This window comes from Chiloscyllium plagiosum, unplaced genomic scaffold (genome assembly GCF_037043375.1).
Source record: "Chiloscyllium plagiosum isolate Xiang-an unplaced genomic scaffold, Cpla_swu_hap1 HiC_scaffold_13, whole genome shotgun sequence".
Classification (NCBI taxonomy): Eukaryota; Metazoa; Chordata; class Chondrichthyes; order Orectolobiformes; family Hemiscylliidae; genus Chiloscyllium; species Chiloscyllium plagiosum.
The window spans coordinates 61,060,180-61,082,925 of NW_028270151.1; the positions used below are offsets into that span (position 1 = coordinate 61,060,180).

The 22,746-nt window shown below is 36.6% G+C and overlaps 2 protein-coding genes across 4 annotated transcripts in view; one reads left to right on the plus strand and one right to left on the minus strand.

Moving 5' to 3' along the window:
- gfm1 (G elongation factor, mitochondrial 1) overlaps nucleotides 1-22,746 on the minus strand; it is a 45,014-nt gene that overhangs the window by 6,006 nt on the left and 16,262 nt on the right. For all 3 annotated transcript variants that reach the window (XM_043702120.2, XM_087993656.1, XM_087993655.1), the window contains 8 exons: nucleotides 22,047-22,184; nucleotides 20,605-20,706; nucleotides 16,785-16,841; nucleotides 15,883-16,020; nucleotides 14,361-14,443; nucleotides 3,716-3,878; nucleotides 1,333-1,477; nucleotides 140-300 (listed from right to left, as the gene is read on the minus strand). In XM_043702120.2, coding sequence (XP_043558055.2) covers nucleotides 140-300; nucleotides 1,333-1,477; nucleotides 3,716-3,878; nucleotides 14,361-14,443; nucleotides 15,883-16,020; nucleotides 16,785-16,841; nucleotides 20,605-20,706; nucleotides 22,047-22,184 — 987 coding nt within the window. The remainder of the gene's footprint in view (nucleotides 1-139; nucleotides 301-1,332; nucleotides 1,478-3,715; nucleotides 3,879-14,360; nucleotides 14,444-15,882; nucleotides 16,021-16,784; nucleotides 16,842-20,604; nucleotides 20,707-22,046; nucleotides 22,185-22,746) is intronic.
- On the plus strand, nucleotides 7,740-14,896 carry lxn (latexin). Its single transcript, XM_043702122.2, has 6 exons — nucleotides 7,740-8,084; nucleotides 10,760-10,828; nucleotides 11,099-11,264; nucleotides 11,401-11,537; nucleotides 11,611-11,673; nucleotides 11,798-14,896. The coding sequence occupies exons 1-6, from the start codon at nucleotides 7,863-7,865 to the stop codon at nucleotides 12,335-12,337; spliced, it is 1,197 nt and encodes a 398-aa protein (XP_043558057.2). The 5' UTR covers nucleotides 7,740-7,862; the 3' UTR covers nucleotides 12,338-14,896.

Sequence of the window (22,746 nt, forward strand, 5' to 3'; positions counted from 1 at the left end):
TGTAGCCAATCAATAGTATACAGTGAATTGTTTTACAAAACAGTTAAGTATCTATATAAGGCAACATGTAACCATTGCTATCCAATAATGTTATCAGCAATTTTCTATAAAATAAAGCTTGGCAATGCATTGTACGTACATCAGCATAAAGTGTAAAGTATCCCTCTGCTCCATCCTGGCCAGTGATAACACCATGTCGACGATTAACTCCAGCTATGACAATTCCCTGAAACTCATTTGGTGCTACAATCTCCACTGACATTATGGGTTCCAGAATAACCACATTGGTCTTCTCCATTGCTGAAGAATAGAAAAAAAAACCAGGAAGCAAGTAATTATTTCACATGTGAGGCAGGGTATTTTCCATCTCCCAAGAAATTACATAACTGCAGGGATTTGGAAGGTTCTACTCAAGATACTATCAACAAACGACATGCAGCTAAATTTGGAGGGCGAGTTGCTCTTTTCCTGTCCCATCAACTTTCTATGTTCACACATTCACAATTCATCTTTATTTCCTATATTTCTACTAAGTGTAACATGAGATATGCTCTTGATACTTAACTGGATTGATTCATCTGCAAATAACTACTTTGTTATGTTTAGATCATGAGCTGACTGGCTGTCTGAAGCAATGAGAATATGTTCACTATTTTACAACCATTTGGTAAAAGTAAATGCTGAAGAAGTTAGGTGTAATCAAGATTTTTGAACACTGATTTCCATAAAAGGCAGCATCCTATGACACTATTAGATGCCTTTGGAATAATTATGAAAACTAAACACAGGAAATACGATGCAGTAACACACTATTTTCATGATTGCACCAGACTTCTACATAAACATTATAAACATCAAATTGGACAGAAAACAATATGAAAAACACGATATCAAATCGTAAATCACACAAAATGGCAGGTGTAATTAAATTACAATTTTCTTGCAAAAAAACCTTACACCTAGAAGTGCAAACTGTTTTCGTTGCGAACAGAATTTGGAAAAGATATCTGTGACATTCATTAGAAACAATATCCAATATACAGTTTTGAAGTCATCAGGGTGCTTATCATCCATTTACAGACATAAATACATACAATTAAACGTGAAACTCTGTTCAATCAGCCTCTCTTTAAAAGAACCACTTGCATATTTGTGTCAACAGATTAATTGTTCAGAAAAATAGGTTTTAGCAGATTTGATCAAAGATACCCAAGTTAAATGTTTTGAGGAAAAACTCAACCAACTTCCTTTTTAAGGAGATTAGTGAGCAATGAAACCACTTATTGTTAATACTTCACATTTCCATGAACTATCTGTATTAGCTTTACAAACCTTGTTTGACAGCACCCTCGCCAGCTCTGATGAAAGATATTTCATTGGAATCCACCATGTGATGAGCACCATCTTCCAGTACAAATCGTACTCCAGAGATTTTATGAGCTGTAAGAGGACCCTTTTCACAAGCTTCAAGAAATCCCTACCGAAGCAATACATAACATTTTGTAATGACATTTACAATGGTTTAACAATGAAATATTTCACAACACTGATTTGAACGAATACTGCACATTTAAACAAGGCACTGAACTTTGAATAATACCCTTTTTACATGGATCTGCTCATCAGATCAAGAAGGTCCCAATCCATTTTCTACACTGAAATAATGGATTTCAGCCAGACAAAGTATGGAGGCTTTGCAATTCACTTCAGTAACACATTGTAAAAATAGTCAAATGTTAAAGGTGGGAAGAATAAGGAAAAGAAATTATACAAAAACAATTCAACTGAAGTATTATAATTAATACAGGTCCAAAATAAAAATAATGACAAAATAGTAATCATTTTCCAGCCAATTGTATACAAAGCTACAAATTTCTAGAACACAGACTCTCACTATTTCTTTAGTTACACTATTTCTTTTATAATTTTAATATATAAAAAACTGCATTACACTATCTGTATAACAATCTTAATGACTTATTATGGGTAAAATATTGCAATAAATCAAAAGGCAAGATAATGCACTAAGTTTTAAAAAAAAGCTCCAGGGATTTGGTGATGTCATCTCATGTCCAAAATAGATGATAGCCTTAAATGAGTTTCAACTCATTGATTTATTTACTTAATATAATTATTTCCTACTTTCTGAGATGAATGAGATCCAATGGCTGTGAGCGCATGGTGACATTCTGGGTTAATGACAGGCTGATGATGCCAAGTAGTATGTTGGGTTATGGGCACCCAAATTACTGAACTACTATTATTTTCAAAATGAAATGGATTTTTGGGTTAAATACTCATATAAAAGATTTTGCACATTTTATTTTTTGAACTCCATAAAAAATGAAGGATTGCCAGAAAAGAACAATTACTCAGGAGTCGGAGACTCTTTCACTTTTAGTTCTTTGTACTAGGAATTGACTCACTGCAGACAGATTAGCTGAAAGGTCATATTCCCTCCAAAATGTGTCATCAATGTAACAATCCTTTAAAACAGTACCAGGCAATCAACCTACAGTGGTACGATTTATTTTTCCTATTTCGCATAGCAGTCATCTTTTCTGGACAACAATGCCAACTTAATGATAAATGAAAAGCTTTGCTTTGTGTTTTCATTCAAAATTAGCTTGGCATTGCCCACATTCATCTACTCAATGTCCTTATAGACTACTTATGCAATTCATTAATATGGATGGATTCTCAATTCATTATGGTTCTCAATTCATTAATATGGATGGATTTTAAACATTCAATCAGAAAAGAAGAGGTTGATCATTGACTGCACGTAGGAAAATGTGAGGACTGCAGATGCTGGAGATCAGAGTCAAGAGTGTGGTGCTGGAAAAGCACAGCAGTTCAGGCAGCATCCAAGGAGCAGGACAATCGACGTTTCGGGCCTGCCAGTGCAGGAAGTGCAAAACCTGCGCCCACACCTGCCCCCTCACCTCTGTCCAAGGCCCCAAAGGATCCTTCCACATCGGATAGAAATTTACTTGTACATCCACACGTCATCTACTGTATCTGTTGCACCATGTGGTCTCCTCTACGTCAGGGAGACAGGACGCCAACTTGCGGATCATTTGAGAACACATCTCTGGGACACCCGCACCAACTAACCCCACCACCCAGTGGGCGAACACTTTAACTCCCCCTCCCACTCCACCAAGGACATGTAGGTCCTGGGTCTCCTCTATCACCAAACTCTAACCATCCGATGCCTTGAGGAAGATGCCTTATCTTTCGCCTTGGGACCCTGCAACCACAGGGGATCAATGTGGATTTCACCAGTTTCCTCACTTCCCCTCCCAAGCCTCCAACTCGGCACCACCCTCTTTACCTGTCCAACTTTCTTCCCAACTATCCACTCCACCCTCCTCTCCGACCTATTACCTCCCCCCCTACCTTTATCTACCTATCACATTCCCAGCTACCTTCCCCCCACCCTCCCAAGGCCCACCCTAATTTCCTCTGAAGTGTAATGTAATTGACAGCTTTCCTCAAAAACTCATCAGCAAACCTCAAATTTAGTTTTGCAAGACTGCCATATGGGTAGCAATTACTCCAATTAAATATCTATTGGCAACATTAGAAACTGTAATTCACAACTTCTTTCCACTAAAAGACAAGGTAATATTACTAGAAGTAAAGTAAGAAAAACTAAAGTCAGTTTTAGATGGAGAAAGGAGTGAGGGAAGGATGTACTCAGATTCATTACCTTCTCAATAGCTGGTATAAACTGCTTTGGCACATTTGTTCCAATAGTTCTGTCAGCAAATTCTAACTTGGTGTAGTTTTCGGGGTCCAGTGGTTCAAGTACACCAATAACTTTGCCATACTGGCCTGCACCACCAGACTGCTTTTTGTGAGTAAATTCAAAGCTGGAAAAATAATTGAACAGATAATTTGAATAACAATTCTGTACATTATCCGTAAAAGTAAAGTTATGCTTTTCAATAAAACACATGGTTAGGTTATTCAATATGAGAGAAGTCTAAATACAGGACATCTTTTTGATGTGATATCATACAGTAATAATATTTGAGCCTTAAGGAAGATGTGCATTTGATTATTTTTACCCTGCAAATCAGGTCCTGAGAGAACTATACTTCCCATACTGCCAAGGTGTCAAATCCTCCTTGAAAAAATGCAGTTTCTCCACATATAGGAATCTCGAGTCCAAGACCACTCAATTTTAAAAGAAGCATCCATGAAGGAAAACCATTTGAGCATCTCTGACCCTCCCAATGGAGGACAAGCATAAACAACAGAAAAGGTTTGCAGAAATTTGAGCATCCCACACACCCACTTCGATATACTCATCTATGGCAGTGATGGTGGATCCAGTATTGAATTGTTTAATCACCTCAGGATTCGCAACACTAAAGTGGAAGTTATCCTCATTCCTGAGGTACTGCCTGAGAAGAACTCTTCTGCATTTAAAACAAATAAAGGACAAATGGTTCTTGGAGCCTTGTCTTGACAGCACACTCTTGCTATAAGTCTAAGTATTCTATAGAGCTGTGACATATTATTTAGTATGGCATGCACAGAATCCACGTGTCATAAAAAATTGGAGATGATTACTTGGCTGCTCGAGAATGCACCACCATTCAATAAGATCACAGCTGATCAAGATTTGGAGATGCTGGTGTTGTACTTGGGTGTACAAAGTTAAAAATCATATAAAACTTGTAATCCAACAAGTTTGTTTGGAAGCACTATCTTTGGGAGCGCTGCTCCTTCATCAGGTGGTTTCGGAGGACACAACTGTAAGGTACAGAATTTATAGCAAATGTTTACAGTGTGATGTAACTGAAATTATACATTGAAACATACATGGATTATTTGTTGACTCTTTCGTCTGTTCGAATACTATGATAGTTTCACTTCTGTCATGTGTAAATCACAAAACCTTTTATTAAAAGTTACATTAACACCAATTGTTAACTGTAACAATTGGTGTTAGCCAGACAATATGTTGAAGGTGTTAGCCCCGTGTTCTCTGTCTGCGCCATAATGTTTAGACTGATTCTAATCTAAAAAGTGATTATAACAGAGTTTTATATGGTATTCGACAGATGAGAGACTCAACAAACAATCAAGGTATTTTTCAATATATAATTTCATTTACATCACACTGTAAACTTTTGCTATAAATTCTGTGTCTTACAATGGTGTCCACCATAACCACCTGATGAAGGAGCGGTGCTCCGAAAGCTAGTGCTTCCAATTAAACCTGTTGGACTATAACCTGGTGTTGTGTGATTTTTAACAGGTGATCAAATTTTGGCCTAATTCCTCTTATCTGCCTGTCACCCAAAAATCTCACCTCCCTTGCTGGCACTGTACCCTTGCAAAGGGAAATATTGGCAAGAATCCACCTCTTAAGTCCTGTCAAAATCTTATGTTTCAGTAATAGCACTTTATATTCTTCTAAATTGAGTGTAGCCTAACCTGCTCAACTTGTCCTCAGAAGATAACCCCAACATAATGTTGCATAATAAAGTCATTGTGGAGAACACTTGCACATTAGATACATTGTTGACATTGTTTCATGACCAAAACCTTTTCTATCGTGAAAAACCTGGCAAACAACATCTCTTCTCAGTTGACTAGCCTAAAAACAGGGTACTCTGCACTGCACCTATCAATCAATAATGAGCTTCATCAGATTTTTTTTGTAATATCAGAAAAAGCAAGAATTATTGACCAGGCATTTTTGTCTTAGTTTTCAAAAGGGCCAATGGAATTTCATGGTTTGACACTGGATTAAAAGGTTTGAGCAATGAGTATAATTTCTGGCACGCTTTATACTTTCAGCTACACACAGTAAAAGAAAAGGTAAGTACTCCTCGATCTTTAGGGAAAATGGTGTGAAAATCTCAGGTGCATTTTCTGTAAATCAGGGTGTTCCAAACAAGTGCTCAGGATCCCAATTGGGGTCGCATGCTCTCTGAGGCAACAACTGCTGCTATGAAACTCTGACACTGTACAGCTGTCCTCCCACTCTAACAGCTCTCACTCAAGGGTCACAATTATTTGAGCCTAGAAATAGGGTCAGACGAAATAGGATTGAGAAGCACTGCTGCAAATTATCATCAACAAATGATGGAGGATTGATGGTTTAACATGCAGCAGACTATTTTCCAACCCTGGGAACTGTGCACACTCCAACAATTTCCAAATTGTTATGTCAGAAACAATGTTTTGGCTATTTCCATTTTATAATTAATGTGCTTGAGACACTGTTATGCAGTTCTGAATGGATAAAGTCAACTTCTAGTCTAGTAAACGTTGACAACAATCGCAGTTAAATAAGCTGGGTTGGTGCAAGACAAATTGTCAATTCTACAAGGTTTTTGAGAGTCAGCAGCTGCATAGAACAGAACTCATCAAGAGTCAGTGATTTGAAGAGAAGGATGAAATACTATGAAGCAGCAGATTTCAATCATTGTGAGCTATGCTTTGCAAAGTCGTTGTCTTCATTTCACTTACTTGCTAACCTGCAGCTTCATGAAAATAAATTTCTTTCCTCAGATAAGACCATGCCCAACACATCATGCAAACAAAGTAAAAAAATGGGAGAAAGGAAATGGCAAGTTGCTGAAGAGGAAAACAACTAAAAAATGTTATATTCTGGCTGATTTGGAATCCAGGTTAGTACAAAATCTGAAAATGTTCATTACGAAGTAAACTAGTCAGTCACTAAAGTAAGTTCTAGATAGGTTTTTCCCATTTTCTGCTCAGCAATGCAGCTGGCTCAGATGAGCAAATATTTGCAAAAAGGCTCCAATGCGACCAATCAAGTTCAGAACTCCAAAAGCATTGCACATGTCCAGTGGCATATTTATGTGCTAACATTGGGCTCCTGTTTTCTACTTCAAAACTTAGAGCTCCAGTCCAACAATGTACTTTTAAATCTTACCATTAGTTCATCTCTATGTATTTTTATTTAGCTGATCAACAATTTAAAGAATCACTTTCTAACAAATTGTACAATAATCAACTGCAAACTTCTTGGTCAATACTGAGTGATGAAATAAAACAACTTTTCAGTATGGATGTCTGTCATTCAAAATATTGGGCACAACATACTGTGAATATCCCCTCAAAAATACAGTCCGTAGTTTAACTGACTCATACAAAGCTGAGCTTACCCACAAACTTCAGGTTTCAGATTACATATTATCAAAGCAAGTTATATATTTACCCCAATTTCTGAATAAATCTACATGGTTTTGAATTAATAAATTAAAATACCTGATGATTCGCATTTGAATTTCTGAATGAGCACAGAGTTTTGGACATATATGTGTAAACTTCATCAATTTCTTGAAATAGTAGCTAAACCCCCAAGATTTTTGACAAGAGTTTTAAAATGGCCCGCCTTACTCACAACATTGAGCATATATAACAAAATGTGAATGAGCCAAAGCTAAATTACAACTGGTATGCTTAATTTTGTAATTAATAACCTAAAAGCTATGAATATTAACACAAATCATAAAATAATGATAAACGTGGAAAAGCACTCCTAACATTTAGACTTAAAATGAGTTTTGGCTTAAGTTCAAACATAAGAGGAAATTAATTTTTGTTAAAAGCTAGATTAGCAGAATGAAGTCAGCAGAACATTCCGGAGTATATTAGCCACAATAAATTAAGTCCAGATTAAAGGCAAAGTACAAATGTGTTGGAAGCTGACATTATAGACTGTAACAAAGTCCATGACACATGAGCACTTATTACTCGAATATAAAACCACTAAGGTTGTGAATGTACTGTGATCCTGACGCAACTGTTGAAGCTGTATCGTCCACCAGCGAGGGCTCAGTTTAGCTCACCATCGGGTTAGCTCAAAAATGTACCTAGTTCTATCTTTCGTCATTTGTTTTTTACCATCACTGTATGGAATGCCAAAAATAACAAATCATTTCAACCTTCCAATTACTGCTCTCGAAATTCCTGCAGAAGCCAGTCTTGCTCAACAAGCTGCAAGCGTAGCAGTCCACTTTTTAAACTATCACCATGGATCCCCAACCAGAGTTTTTGAACTACATAAAGTGAAGAAAGCCTATATTGAGGTAAGGTTTTTTTAAAAGAAACAGATACAGTATAAGTAACAGAAATTTAAATAACTTGCTTTCTGAACAAATTGTAACAGATCTTAGTGTTCTTAATTGTTTTTTCTGTCTTTTTCACACTACATGTCCTGGTTAAAGCTAAAGAGTTAGAATTAAAATGCAAAGCACATGAACAGGGAAATGGCAAATGCCTTTGTTCATTGGAAAGTTGCTGAATTGGAACCTGTGCTCAAGAAAGCTAGACACATTCATTTTAATAATGTGGGAACTCAGCAGAAGGCCATATCTAATTTTCAATAATAAATTTTGAGCACAAGAAGTTAACAATATGGTTGTTAGGTTAGATCAGTGACTTTAGCTGACACCATTTGCTGTTAATATTAAATTCCATAGTTTCACTAAGTTCATGAAGAATATTGTAAATTTAGAACAATATACTGCCTTCGAATTTTAACTGTTTTGATTGTATATTATTGTCTTAGAATGGAATCAATCAGTTTGAAAAGAATCTAGCTTTATATGAAGAAATTTCCAGATATGAGTAACTGAGGAAAACCCAAAACTCCTCAATCCTGCAAAGATCACAGCAGGCTGGGTTAGGCAACTTAACTGTACAAAACAAAACTGCATTCTAATCCATGCACTTAGCAACTAAGAACTTTCTCACATTTGCAACCCATCAGCACCTACTGTTTTAAGTTCTTTTCTTTCTTATGCTCTCCTAGAAATCAAAATAATGAAATGTTTAACCAATGACTCAAACATTGCCCAAATTTAACTAAAGATTTTCAGCAAGTCTTGAAGAGTCAGATTAATACAATTCACAATCGACCAGAGGCAGGACACTGGAACAAATTTTTAATTTAAATTAATTCACTGAATGTGTGCTTCATTGACAAGAACTACTATTTATCATCCAAAGCCCTTGAGGTTCATGCTGATCAACCTTCTTAAAGTGTGCAGTCTGCGTAGCCAAAGTAATCACTCAGTTCCTGGATTTTAAATCCAGCGACAATGAAAGAACAGCAGGTAGTATGGGACTTGGAGAGGGGGTGTTTGGAGGTAATGATGTTTCTATGTACCCATGAGCATTTCCTAGGTGGTAGAGTTTGTGATGATGATCTCAAGGATGCCCATTAACTTTTAAAAATAAATGCGAACTCCCTGCTAATACATGAAAGAGCTTTGCCAAAAAGTTTGAACCAGAAAGTTAGAAGATGAGATCCTGGGAACTTCTTTGCCTTTAATCCTAATAGTTTGCTTAGTACGTTTTGCTTGGGGGTGGCAATTGTTTCTCCTCTCTATACATCTCTGTATTACCTATTACTGTAGGGAATTGTTTCACAGTCCTCCACCTTGAAAACTGAAGCAAAATACTGATTGAGGGTGTTCCCCATTATTATCTTCCCAGTTTTGTCCAAATAAGAGACAAACATTAGCTACTAGGTGAAGAACTACCAATCTTGCCATCAGAGAGTTGCATGTGAGTCAGTGTTGCCTGCCCAGTTTCATATTTTTAGAGGGTTGTCCTCTTGAATTAGAGATTCACAGCTTCTCAAATGGCACATTAACCTTTTTAGAGGTATTTCTATTACAGGACACTATACTGTGTAGGTATGTTTGTTATTTCATTTAAAATGAAAATGTTGTCATTTTAAACACTCATACTATGTTTTTAGCAGCAAACTTTCAATTTAATTGAGAAGTGCAAAATGGAGTGAAAAGATTTTCTTGTAATTTGAACTGATTCATTTATGTTGTAGCTGTTGCTCATTATACATTGCTAGATTCTTATTTTAAACTTAATGATTGATGATTTTGATACACTTGATCATTTCTGTTGCCTGCCATTTATTTGAGTAACTATTGTTGAAAACAAAATTTAAAGCACCTCTGATTTTAATGGCTCTACCATTTGTCACTGTGCCTTCAGCTGCTCAAGTTCTTAACTCACTTCCTAAAGGACTCTAAATTTCTTACAGACACTGCTTAAAATCTAAGTCTGACCAAATGTTTTCGCATCAGCCGCAATATCCTTATCTCAGTGTCAAACTCTGCTTTATAATTGCCCTGTCAAAAATCTTGGGAGGTATACTGTAGTGGACTATATAAACCACATTATAGAGAGTTCTTCTGAGTGTTTTTTCTGCCGCTAAAATCTCAGATTCGCTGCAAGGTTTAGTCTATAAGTTGACTGTCTTCCTCTTTCAGCTGAAAAAAGCTAATGACAACATTTATAACTGCAATCAGTCGATCGTATTACAAAATGTAGGGTATTATAAACCATGAAAGGAAAAGCTAGATTGTTTTGATGTAATTTCAACTCACTAGTGTCATGCACCATTTCTAATATTTAATTCAAGGTCATGGAGAAAGTTTTGATTTTGAACAATCATTTCCAGTTGTCTTTCGTATGTACATGTTGATGGCAACCCACCACAATAAAGTCATGGAGGGATTTCAATTGGACAGCAATAATTAATAACAATGAATTTTATTTCACCAATTGTTAAAAGACTATGCTTCATAACACATGAACAGTTTCTAATCCGATACATTCTGATTTTTTGCACAAATTGACACATGCACAAAAATGCTTTGTGTAAAGTACACTGAATTGTGGATGCTATTGTTACTATCAAAACTGACTCAACATAAACTTTTTTTTAATCCAGGTAATTTTGAACATTGGACACAAGTACCACTTAGAATTCGAAGTGAAAAATCAAGAAGGCCCTTCACATGTAAGTAGAATACTAATAGCATAGTTTTGCCTTTTTTTCCAATTTCCACTGTCAAAGTGACTCTCAGTAACTTTTAAAAAATATTTTGATAATTTGCTTTTGACATTGGGGTTAAGTGACAGGGGCTTTCTATCTTTCACAATCCACTTAAACAGAGGGAACCAAACTAAATGAGTGGCTATCTTTGCCTCACGATGCAACAAATACAAATGCTAATAGTATGACTAACAAAACAAAACTGATGATTATAATAATTGTTTCTCACCACAGGTTACTATCAACTGTGCAGCTAATGTACTCTTCCAAAAGAAAAAAAATTCAAACACAGCTTTAAAATGCAATATGAAAGATGATATGAAAGGCAGCTTTGAAAAAGATAATAAATTTTACCTCAATTTGCAACAGAAGCATCTTGTGGTAGGCTACAGTATCCCAGGTATGAAGTTTCAGTGACCATTGTCACTTAATTAGTCATCGTGCCAATTTTTAGAATAAGAAAGTATTCAAGAAAACTTAACTACAATTATAAATGTTATATGTTTCAAAACTTTCATTTTCTCTCTGGATATTAGATAATTATGGATTTATACATCCTGACATGATGCCAATCTGGCTTCTGGCAAAAATTAGTGCCAGTTATATCATCTGGAAAAAATCCACTGAAGTTATGAAGTATAACATGGTTCAAATACAGAAAGTTAACCAACAGGTAAGAAATTGAAATAATCTGAACATTGTGGCATTTTTATCAAAACTTTAATTAATTAAATGTTTTTTTTCAGATAAGGAAAGACAAATTTCTTCGATTTATTTACACAATTCTTCTCCATGAGTTGCCAACTCAGGTAAATTAATCAATAATTTAAAAACAACTAGTTGCTACAGAGACTACTGAAGTCCCTTTCCCAATGATCACTGCCTGCACAATAATTACATGTTAAATAACGTTATGTTCTCTGCCCTCAACAGGAGACTGTCACTTGTTTTATGTGGGTGAAGTGGCACCCCAAAAAATCCGTGATTGTGAAATACTTTTGCTTGCCATCTCTATCTGAAAGCTCTTTTAACGCATTGGAAGCCGAGAGATTTGAAGGGTCAGGACTTGAAAGATTCGAAGGGTCGGGATTGGAAAGGCCCGAAGAGTCGGGATTGGAAAGATTCGAAGGATCGGGATTGGAAAGGACCGAAGGATCGGGATTGGAAAGATTCGAAGGATCGGGATTGGAAAGGACCAAAGAGTCGGGATTGGAAAGGACCGAAGGATCGGGATTGGAAAGATTCGAAGGATCGGGATTGGAAAGGACCGAAGAGTCGGGATTGGAAAGATTCGAAGGATCGGGATTGGAAAGGACCGAAGGATCGGGATTGGAAAGGACCGAAGGATCGGGACTGGAAAGATTCGAAGGATCGGGATTGGAAAGGACTAAAGGGTTGGGATCAGAAAAATTTGAAAAGTCGGGATCAGAAAGAATTGAAGGGTCAGCTATGGAAGGTCTTCTCATAAACTGAGCTCAAACCACTCACACACTAGTCTCATTTACCTAAAGTGATTATTTTCCATTGCATTTGTAGCAGTATGTACGACAGTTCAAAAAAGAGAATATTACGAACATTGCACGTGAACTAATTTAACTAATATTTATAACCACCAATGAGTTTAACACTGCTGCTCAAATGTTGTCCTCAAATTACATTTTCTATTATTGCTTTAAATAACATATTTAAACAGTACAAGATACTGAAGCTGTGGTCAAGCTTGTGTGCTAACTTAATGCTATGATGTGGAAGTGCCGGTGGTGGACTGGGGTGGACAAAGTTAAAAATCACATGACACCAAGATATAATCCAACAGGTTTAGTTGCAGGTACAAGCTTTTGGAGCACTAGCTACCTGACAAAGGAGCAACGCTCCAAAAGCTTGTACTTCTAAATACACCTGTTGGTCTATAACCTGATACTGTGTAACTTTTAACTTAATGCTAATTTAATAAAACCACGATTATTCTCATCAGTAGAAAATGCCCTGATATCTCAAAATAAAGAACGGTCAATGAACAACACTGAACCAATTTATGAAATTATACACAAACTGGAAATTCGGATTGTCTAACTTTGAGAATTTACACCATCATAATTTGTGAATGATTTGGGAACGAATTCCTTTCTGTGAATCAAGATACGCTGTGTTGAACTGACACTTCTGAAAACTTTCTTCCATTCAATAGCCACATTATTTTTCCCAATTTATGATTCCTTAATTTACTACAGTTATTACAGACCAGGATAATAATACAAAGGAAATCATTTCTAAGCTTTCCAGTGAGAGTGAGCATATACCTGAAAGATGGTCAAAGTCAGAATTCAAGACAGACATTTAACAGTTTTCCTCAAGTATAAATTGGAATAGTGTTAGGATGTTTTTACTCATATGGCTGGGAAAGCAGTTTAGAGTTCACAATTGAATCAACAGCTTCAAACGGTGCAATGTGAATAGTTGCAAATGCACCAGCAATGGATTTCTCACGACAGAGGTTCAGTATATGTGTTGGTGTTGAACGCATAATGCCACTGTAGTGCCACTTAACTTAATTTTCTTACAAATTAAATGTCATTGACATCATTAATCTACATATTCACCAGCATTATGGTCCTTTCTTTAACACCAAATGAACAAATCTATACTTCTATTCCAGACAATGCACCTCAGAATGCCTTAGTAGGAGTGCAGCAGATTCATCAGGTATTCCTGATGAAGGGCTTTTGCCCTAAACGTAGATTATACTGCTCCTCAGATACTGCCTGAACTGCTGTGCTTTTCCAGCACCACTCTAATCTAGCCCCCCGTGCAGCAGATTCACCAGAATGATACCAATACAGTAAGATTAGGCCAACAGATTACATAAACTAGGTTTGTACTCATGGAAGACAATGTTGAGGAATAATTTGAATGAGGTTTTCCAGATTTTAAAAGCATTTCACTGGATTGATAGAAATGATTTCTGTCCGTGGGCGAGCTTAGCAAGGAAACATTGCCTTAAAATCAGAACAAGGTTATTCAAAAAGAGAAGCTGGTAAATATTTCATCTTGAAAAGGGTGATGAAAGTGTAGAGAACTCTTGTACAAATCAGTGGATGCTAGATCAATTAACAATTTTAAATCTGAGATCAACAGGCTGCCTTTAGCCAAAAGTACTAAATGATATGGGGCCATGGATCAAGTTGAATACAGATGGAGAACTACCTTACTTAAAAATGGAAAAAGTGGCTTAAAGAACTAAATGGCTCACTTCTGTTATGTTGTTTAGCTTTTCACTGCCCTGGAAAAGTTAGGGAAGATATGGAATATAAAACGCAAATTTCGCTCAGTGAATAAGGATTCCAAGTAAATATATCAGGCACTGAATGCAGAACTCAGGCAAGACATAGAAAATGATCTCTTGAACTTCAGTTAAATTAATGTTGTAATACAACTTAAACTACAAAGTAGTTAATGAAAATTAAGTCCAGTCAAGTGACAGTCGTGAACTACTTACGGAACACAGGTAGAGATCGTTTCTCTGAAGGCAACTTTAGGCTTTCCCATTACACAGGAACAATTGTATTCTCTCTCTAGTCTCTAAATATTGAGAATATAAAATAATTAAATATTATTTATGGATTCATTCAAAGCAATACAAAGGGATCACCACTTATTAGCCTAATTTACACCAGCGTTCTAGCTGTGATTTTGGGAGACTGTTGCTCATAAATTAATTCCGAGCACTTACATGACTTCAGTTAGATCATTTATCCTGGAGACAGACTCAACAGCTCAATATGGGTTATCATGCGACTGATGTCAAATTGTAGGCATTACGAACTGATACTTCTGGCTGACCTCATGCAAGCATTAACCAGTTTTAATGTTAAATGTTAATTATACTATTAGTTACTCTGCTAATGGAGAAGTGGTAAGGCAGCACAGCTGATTGATTTTCTGATGCATAAAAATATATTTGTAGTTAAGTGCCTTAATTCTCATTCTGTATGTTTACTTGCTGTCAGTAAGATAAAATAGCCTAAATATTTATTCCTGAACCTGTATGACTCAATTATTTTCAGTATATTTAATTCAGATCAGGAAGTTAAATTTTTGAAATTTCACTATCCACTTCCTTCTCATCCAGGGACTCAGACTTGCTGGCATAGCCTTCAGTAATCTTGGTCCGACTTTAAAACTCAGTTTTTGTTTTGTTTTCCGTCCTTGTCTTTGAAAATAACTGAGAATTTCAGTATAATGATTTTACAATTATGGAGATTGCACTTGCTTGTTTTATACTCAGGCTGGTTTGGTGCAAGATAAATTTTACCAGTCCATAAAGTGCACCATACATTATCATGCAAGTATAAATAATAATGGATATTAAAATCTGAACATCACAATATCTAGTATCTTAAACAATGCATAGGATTTTATATATGTAGTGATAACATGAATGACAGCATTCAGATTTCCACTTAACTGACAATGGTTGGGCAGAATAGGAAAAAAAGCAAATGATGCTCTAATTGCAATGAAATTAGCAGCTATATCAAGTTTTAAATAGAATTTACATACTAACAGAATTTTAAGGTGACCAAATATAAGACATTCATTATATAAACTTAAGAACTAGGAGCAGGAGTAATCAATTCAGCCCATGCGCCTACTCCACTATTCAGTGCAATCATGGCTGGTCTTATCTCTGCCTCAACTCCCCTTTCCTGCCCATCCCCTTTCAACTCATTGTTAATTAAAAACTTGTCTATCTCCTTTTTAAATGATACAGCACCCTTCAGTTATTGGGAATACTGTGGAAAAAAAAGCTTAAATCTAGAGTTTTCCTTCAACATATTACCTGAATGCAATTAATTTAAGTGTTGACAGAACCACTCAAACGACATAATAAACATTAGTGTTTAATCTCGAAGTACTGTGGACATCTGAAATGCATTCAGTTAGAAACCCAATTTTCACAAAACACTTAATGAACTATGCCAAAATTAAAAATATATAAATTACAATAGGTGAAATACCTGTGCATATATTTCCAAGTGTAATTCTCCCATTCCAGATACAATTGTTTCTCTGCTCTCAGGGTCATAAGTAACTCTAAAAGTGGGGTCCTCTCGTGTAAATCTGCCAATTCCTTTGGAAAATTTATCCAAATCATTCTGAAACAGAACATTTTATAATTTTTTTACTGTCTTAGTGATTCTCTGTTTAGTGAAAACAATGTATTTGTAGTTTCAATATAGTTACAAAACCTGGAAAGGAAAATTAGATCCTTCTATTCCTGAACAAAGCTGCAACATTTGTATTAAGTTGCAGCAAAGTATTGAGACTTTGAGTTTGGGAAGTTTTTAACCTTAGGAAAGTATCTAAGAATTCTTTTACTTTCTAAATATCACAGTACAAAGAAGAATATGTACAATATTAATTGTTATGATCTTTCTGATGCTAAATAGATTTGACAGACCTAAATTATTTAAATAATTATATTTATTTCATCACAAAAACTGGATCCAATAACTGCAAGAGTACTTCAAATTAAATCATTATTTCATTCATGTAAAGAAAATAGGTCACAAATTTACATTTTCATTCCTGAATTTTCATATCATAGCTCTACTTTCACAATATTTTAGCACTTGTATCTGATTTCAAGCTCTTGTACATTTTCTGTATATTTTGATTTATTTCTGCTACATCTGACTTTCATTTTATAGTATGTAACTAACCCTAGAAAAAACGCATGCTTCAATAAAAGCACAGCGAGAGAAAAATAAATCACCTTTCATTTAGAATCAGAACACAAACATTATGCAGGGTAGAGACTCAAGCCTGAATTTCCAATTTACATCAAGCATATTCTTTAAAAAAACATCGAACCTACAAAGTTTAAATAGCACAATTCCTTTCTCCCAATTTTACAGACCTTGTTGACAGGTTTTATTGCCACCGATATTACAGGTTCAGGGACATGAATAGATTCCTGTGTAACATTTAAAAATAGAATAATTACTATTAACATAAACTATTCAGATGTCAGATTCTTATAGTTCTGTATTATTCAATTACATTACTATACTTAAGAGTTATCATTTTAAAATAGCATGACTTAAAAATATCCAGCTTAGTTTTGTGCCCACTGATCATTGGTGAAGCCCTTCCAGATATCAGTCTTCAAGTTCAGAAGAATATGAAATCCACTGTGCAATACAGTACTGGGTTCCCTTGTTCATAAAAGTATACTTGTTCAATTTGTCTGCTGTAGTTCTAGCTTACTAGAAGAATGTGGGAGACAGTAACTACATTTATTTTCTTTTTCCCACCATATTTTGTAAACCATCTGGTGATTTTTCCAAATTTGTAAATGGACAGTAGAAATGTACTTTTCAAATAAATGTGCGGAAATTGTTTGATGCTAAAATTATCACAAATTAACATTTATGTAACGTAATTCTTTCAAATTTCCCCAAATGAAGCTTTGAATTGAAACAGAATTAACATGCTCCGACTTGCTAGTTCAACAAACATTTGACAAAGACACTCACTAAAGTCATACCTTTGTCACACTATGTAACCTCTACATTATTACAACTGTACAGTTCCTCCTTCACATTTTACCCTGCCTACTTGATACTCTAGCTCCAAAGCTGAAAAGAGAATGCTTATTAAGCCCTTCTATCTCACTGCAGAAATTTCATGTCAATCCGCATCCAATAACCAGCTCAAACATAGGACCAGTGGTAAGCCATTTAGACCCTCAAGTCTGTTCCACCATTCAATAAAATCATAGCTGACCTATGGCCTAATTACATATACCTGCCTTTGGCCTACATCTCTTAACACCAATTAAGAAAAAAATATCTATGTCAGAAAAATAATAACTGAACGAGCACCAACTACTGTAAGTGGAAATTTGAAACCTCTACCATCCATTGTGTGTAGAAGTGCTTCCTAACATCTCTCTTGTACAGTCCGGTCCTAATTTTTAGACAATGCTTCCTAATTCTAGAATTTCCAACCAGTGGAAATAGTTTACTTTTGTCTATCCTGTATTTTCCTGTTCATATCTTGACGATTCAATCAGGTTACCCTTAACCTTCTAAATTCTGGAGAAAAGAGGTCTAATTTGTTTAATCTCTCCTTATAATCTAATTCCTGAAGTCCAGGTCTCATTCTTGCAAATCTATATAATATTCCCTCAAGGCTAATATACCTTTCCTAAAGTGTGGTGCTCAGATCTGTTCACAGTACTCCAGGTAGGATCTAATCAGGGTTTTGTATAGCTGCAGCATACATATTTTGTCCGAATACTCCAGTCCTTTAGATATAAAGATATATTCCATTAACCTTTTCAATCATTTTCTTTACCTGTTTAGGGCATATTAATTATCTACACATCTAAAAATACTATTCATATTTTGACAGCTATGACAAATTGGGCCAGAATAATGACAAATCACAACATTCCAAAGGGAAAAAAATTGAGTTACCCTCTCTCCCAACAGTAGCAGATTGATCTGTTTAAAAACTCCAGGATTCCAATCTATATCTTTGACTAAAACTAGTCAGTTCTCCTTTGGACCCTACCCCATCTACCAAATATTGTTGAAATCTGTCCATTAGTTTTTGAAATGTATTACAGAGGAACCTCGATTATCCAAATATCAATTATCCGAAATTCGGATTATCTGAAGATGCTCTCAAGGTCCTTATAGAAACATTGCATCAAAGAGGTGTTTCCAACACTGATCGTATCTTTTGTTTACAATGATTAAAAGTGAACTCAGCTTACTGAAATGCTGCAGAAAATAGTCCTGGACATCAATGGGAGGCCAGCCACCCTCTCCAAATGACTGATCACCCGCCCTCTCTCTTTCTCGCCCTCCACACTTTCCATGGTGCTCTACACAGGGGTATACCCTAAACCCCACTTCCTCAGGTAATCTTTCCAAGATTGGCCTGAGGGCAAAGGTAGAACTTGTCAAAATGTTTTAGCAAAACGTTTTGTGTGTCTGTGTGTGCACACGTGTGCTACTTTGAGACTCATCACCCCCCGCTCCCCAAATGCAACTGCAGTCTTAGAGTTGGTGTCCAGTCCGGCTGCCCTGGAGGTGGGTTGGGGGACTGACGGTCAGGGAAGGCAGTGGGTGTGTGTGGGGTGGGGGGGGGGGGGGGGGGGGAGAGGGAGTCAGCTGGGGGCATATGAGGGGCGGGGTGGGGCAGACAGGGGTTGGGGTTGGATGGGTAAGGGGGGGCCGATGGGGGGGTGAGATTTGACAGGGTAGGCGGGCAGGTGGAGTTGGGGGCAGAGCTGCAAGGGGTTGGGGATGGGCAGGGGCAGACAGAGTGGTTGGGGTGAGTGGGGTTGGGGGTGAACGCGGGGTGGGGCAGAGGGGCGGGACTGGACTGAATGGCAGATGGGGGCCGGATTAGGGGTGGACGCAGATGGTGCAGGGGCTCACACGCAGTGTGCTGTTGCCTAGTCTCCTGAACGGGGAGCAGATGGGGAGCAAGTACTCATTGTGTTGATCCCACTGAAATGATTGGGGGGATGCGGGAGGCTTCAGCAATGCTGCAGGGCCCTTACACACAAGTGGGTTTCTGCTCAGAAACAAACCCCGAGGCAGAGTGAGGAAAAAGGAAACTTCACAAAACCCCAAGCCTCAGAGGAGAGGCATTGAATCAATTAACCGAATAATCAATTATTTGAATGAAATACTGCCCGCCCATCTCGTTCGGGTAATCAAGATTCCTCTGTATTTACAAACAAACAGACCAATAGCAGCAAAAATATTACTTCCATTGATATTAATGGCATACGTAATAAAGCTTTCATTTTAAACTAGGAATAAATTCAGTGGAAAAATGACTGACACAGGAGGAAAGGCTGCACCAAAACCATACAGGAACAAAGGCAAATTTTATGGAACACGGAGTTAACAACTGGAAAGCACAAACTGGATATGGTAGGTGCAAGGGAATCAGGTCCCAGAAAGATTTAACAGAGGCATAAGGTCATCAATCAGATGAGTGGTTAAGAAACTCTAAACAAGAAACTCTATAAACTGCAAAAACAGCGAAACGTGAGTTCCAGTAGATTTGAAGGGAAGAAACTCTATCATAAAATGGATAGGTGTGAATTCTAATACTTCAACAAAAGGTTTGTCACAGAAAATCAGAGAACCATAAATAGTGCAAACAAGGTTCAAATTGAGGATGGATAGAAAACTGAAAATAATATTTTGTGAAAGCATTCACAACAGAAGATTACATGTGTGGCATATCCTCTGCAGACTTAGGTCAATATGAGTTCTCAAACCAACAGAATGAACTCAAAACAAATGAATCACCAAGAAGGATACTGAGAAAATCTGAAAGAGATTGATGAGGCACAGGCAATTTTTATGAGGGAGTAACTGGAGAAAAGGGAAGGTAAACTGAACACAGGACAGGACAGTGCTCCTGGTAAATGAGGAGAACCTCCATGTACCATTAAAATCCTCTTTGGAATTATTGCCAAGCACTGATCCATGTCAGCCAATAGGACCCTAATAGGTAATACAGATCCAACCACAGAGTGATCCATGATGACAGGTACTTGATCTCATAAATGACTCAAGGTCCCACATTTTCACGCGAACATTTATGTTGCTCAGTTGTAATGGGATTTCGGAAACAAGAGATATTCTCTCGAGGAACTGTTGAAGAAACTATCAATGCTTGAAAATGTTAAATTTCTTCCCTACCATTGAAAGGTTACAGCTTGTTCTTGCCGTGAATGTATCACCACTGGCACAATCAATGCCAAACAGAGCACAAATGTCACCAGCATAAACCTCCTCAACGTCCTATGGAAGACAAATAAGATAATCATGTAAATTGGCATTCTTAAAAACTAGTCATCAAAGTCTCTTTGCCTCAAATGAAGTTTAGTGAAATAGCTAACAACTCATCCATTTTAAGTACAATTTCCGTAACACACTAAGTTTGGCTGATTTGGAAAGTTGCGGGATTAAAGCCCACAATGGGTATAGGCGTGCAATTTCAACTAAAGTTTGTCACAACAGGAGAAAGCTGCATTGTTGGAAACATTGCTTATGAAACAGTTCCAACTTTCTTTAGCTTTGTAGTATCTATCCTAATACAAGAACTTGTAAATATTATTATTACCATTTGCATGCAGAAACAAAATCCAACTAACTTTAATGATTGTACAGCTTTTAATCATTATCTCCAAATCAATGAAAGCAATCCACTAGCAATGCACTGTAGCGAACATATGATGATTAACTGACTTTACTTCAGTTTCCTAGCTGAACAATGAATCAGTCATCACTATTTAATTTGTCACATGGTTATAAGGTGAGCTTAAACCCAAATGTAATCTATCATTATCAACCCTTATTTTAAGAAAAGCACCTAAATTCACATATACACACGTAATATATAATATAGTAGGCACTATATATATATCCGCAATAGTTTAAACCTCAAGAACAAACATGGGTTCCTGTCAGTTGCCTCATTGCCTCCAACAAGTTGGCTAGGAGGACAATCGGCACTCCACTTTGTGATCAGGGACCAGAAGGTCCTAGAGAATCTCGGGGGAGGGAGGAGGACAGGACCTATCATTAATATCTGTTAAGCATGCCATGAGATTCTGGTGACTGTTGGACATCCGGAAGAGTAAGCAGCAAACTAGAGTCACCAAGTTACTACCTGACTTTCATGTCGGGAATTGTTGCCATCCATTTTCTATTGGTGAATGGGAGATTGGGAAACTATACATTAATAACACAAGATAATATAAAGATGTGAATATATGTTAATAATTGCAAATAGGCCTCTTCGTTACTCACGAGCAAGAATTCCCATCTTACTGTTTAGCATTAGGCTGGAAAATGGGACTTCTTGCTCTCGACATCTGGAATCTCCTTACTGCTGATCTAACATGATTTTCCCAACTTTCCAAACAATGCCCCTATCGCTACATACCTGGGAAGACTGGCTTAGCCATGAGCCTGCAGAACTTATCCAATTTCTAACAGGCTATTATTATTTTTAACACAAAATAACTCGTACGGACGAATAGACAGACACTGGATATCAGAACATCCACTCACATTGCTTATATCAGGATAGATGGGAAGAGGAGACAAAATAAAATGTATCAGGTTAAAAATCTTACCTCCATCTGATCAGCATGCATTCGGACTAAACGCTGTACTCTAATCTTCTTGCCTGTTCGTGTATTATAAATGTTTTCACTCTTCTTTAGCATACCTTGATAAACTCGAATATAAGTCAACTGCCCATATCGGCCAGCCTGCAAAGTTAAAGGAAAGCTAATTAAGTTGATTTTAGCCCACCTTTTCATTAGTATCACTCTCTAATGCAGGATACTGTATGCAGTATTGAGATTATTCATTTGAAATTATGCTGTTTGTAAAGAAAGGGAGTTAAATAATGCCTTCATTCAAGTTTAAGCTAGCTTTATAGAGCATGTGTATTTCGGTTACAGTTTTCATTATTTCAGAAGCTGAAATTATAATCTTTTCAATGTTGATAGTTCAATAATTTCTCTCACAGAAGGCTGAATTTTAATTCTACAAATGGATGGATTTTGATGGAGTTAAAATTTCATCCATTCATATTTCTAAACTTCAGATAATTCATATGAACATGCCTAATAAGTGCAAAATTATTTTCTGACTTTTGCAAATGCTAGCCCCTTTTCCTCACTTCATGTCTGCAATTCTTTGTGTTGCATTGCAGTCAATTACATTTCTCACTTTCATCATAACTGTGCTCCCTTCACTTCCTTTAAATATTCATAACATATATAAACCTTTAGCGCTTGCCGGTTAAGTAAGCTACTGTTAATAGAA

Coding starts and splice junctions, on each gene's coding strand:
- lxn (XM_043702122.2), top strand. CDS start 7,863: ATGTACCTAGTTCTATCTTTCGTCATTTGTTTTTTACCATCACTGTAT. Junction 8,085..10,759: donor TGAAGAAAGCCTATATTGAG/GTAAGGTTTTTT, acceptor TTTTTAATCCAG/GTAATTTTGAACATTGGACA. Junction 11,265..11,400: donor GGTAGGCTACAGTATCCCAG/GTATGAAGTTTC, acceptor TCTGGATATTAG/ATAATTATGGATTTATACAT.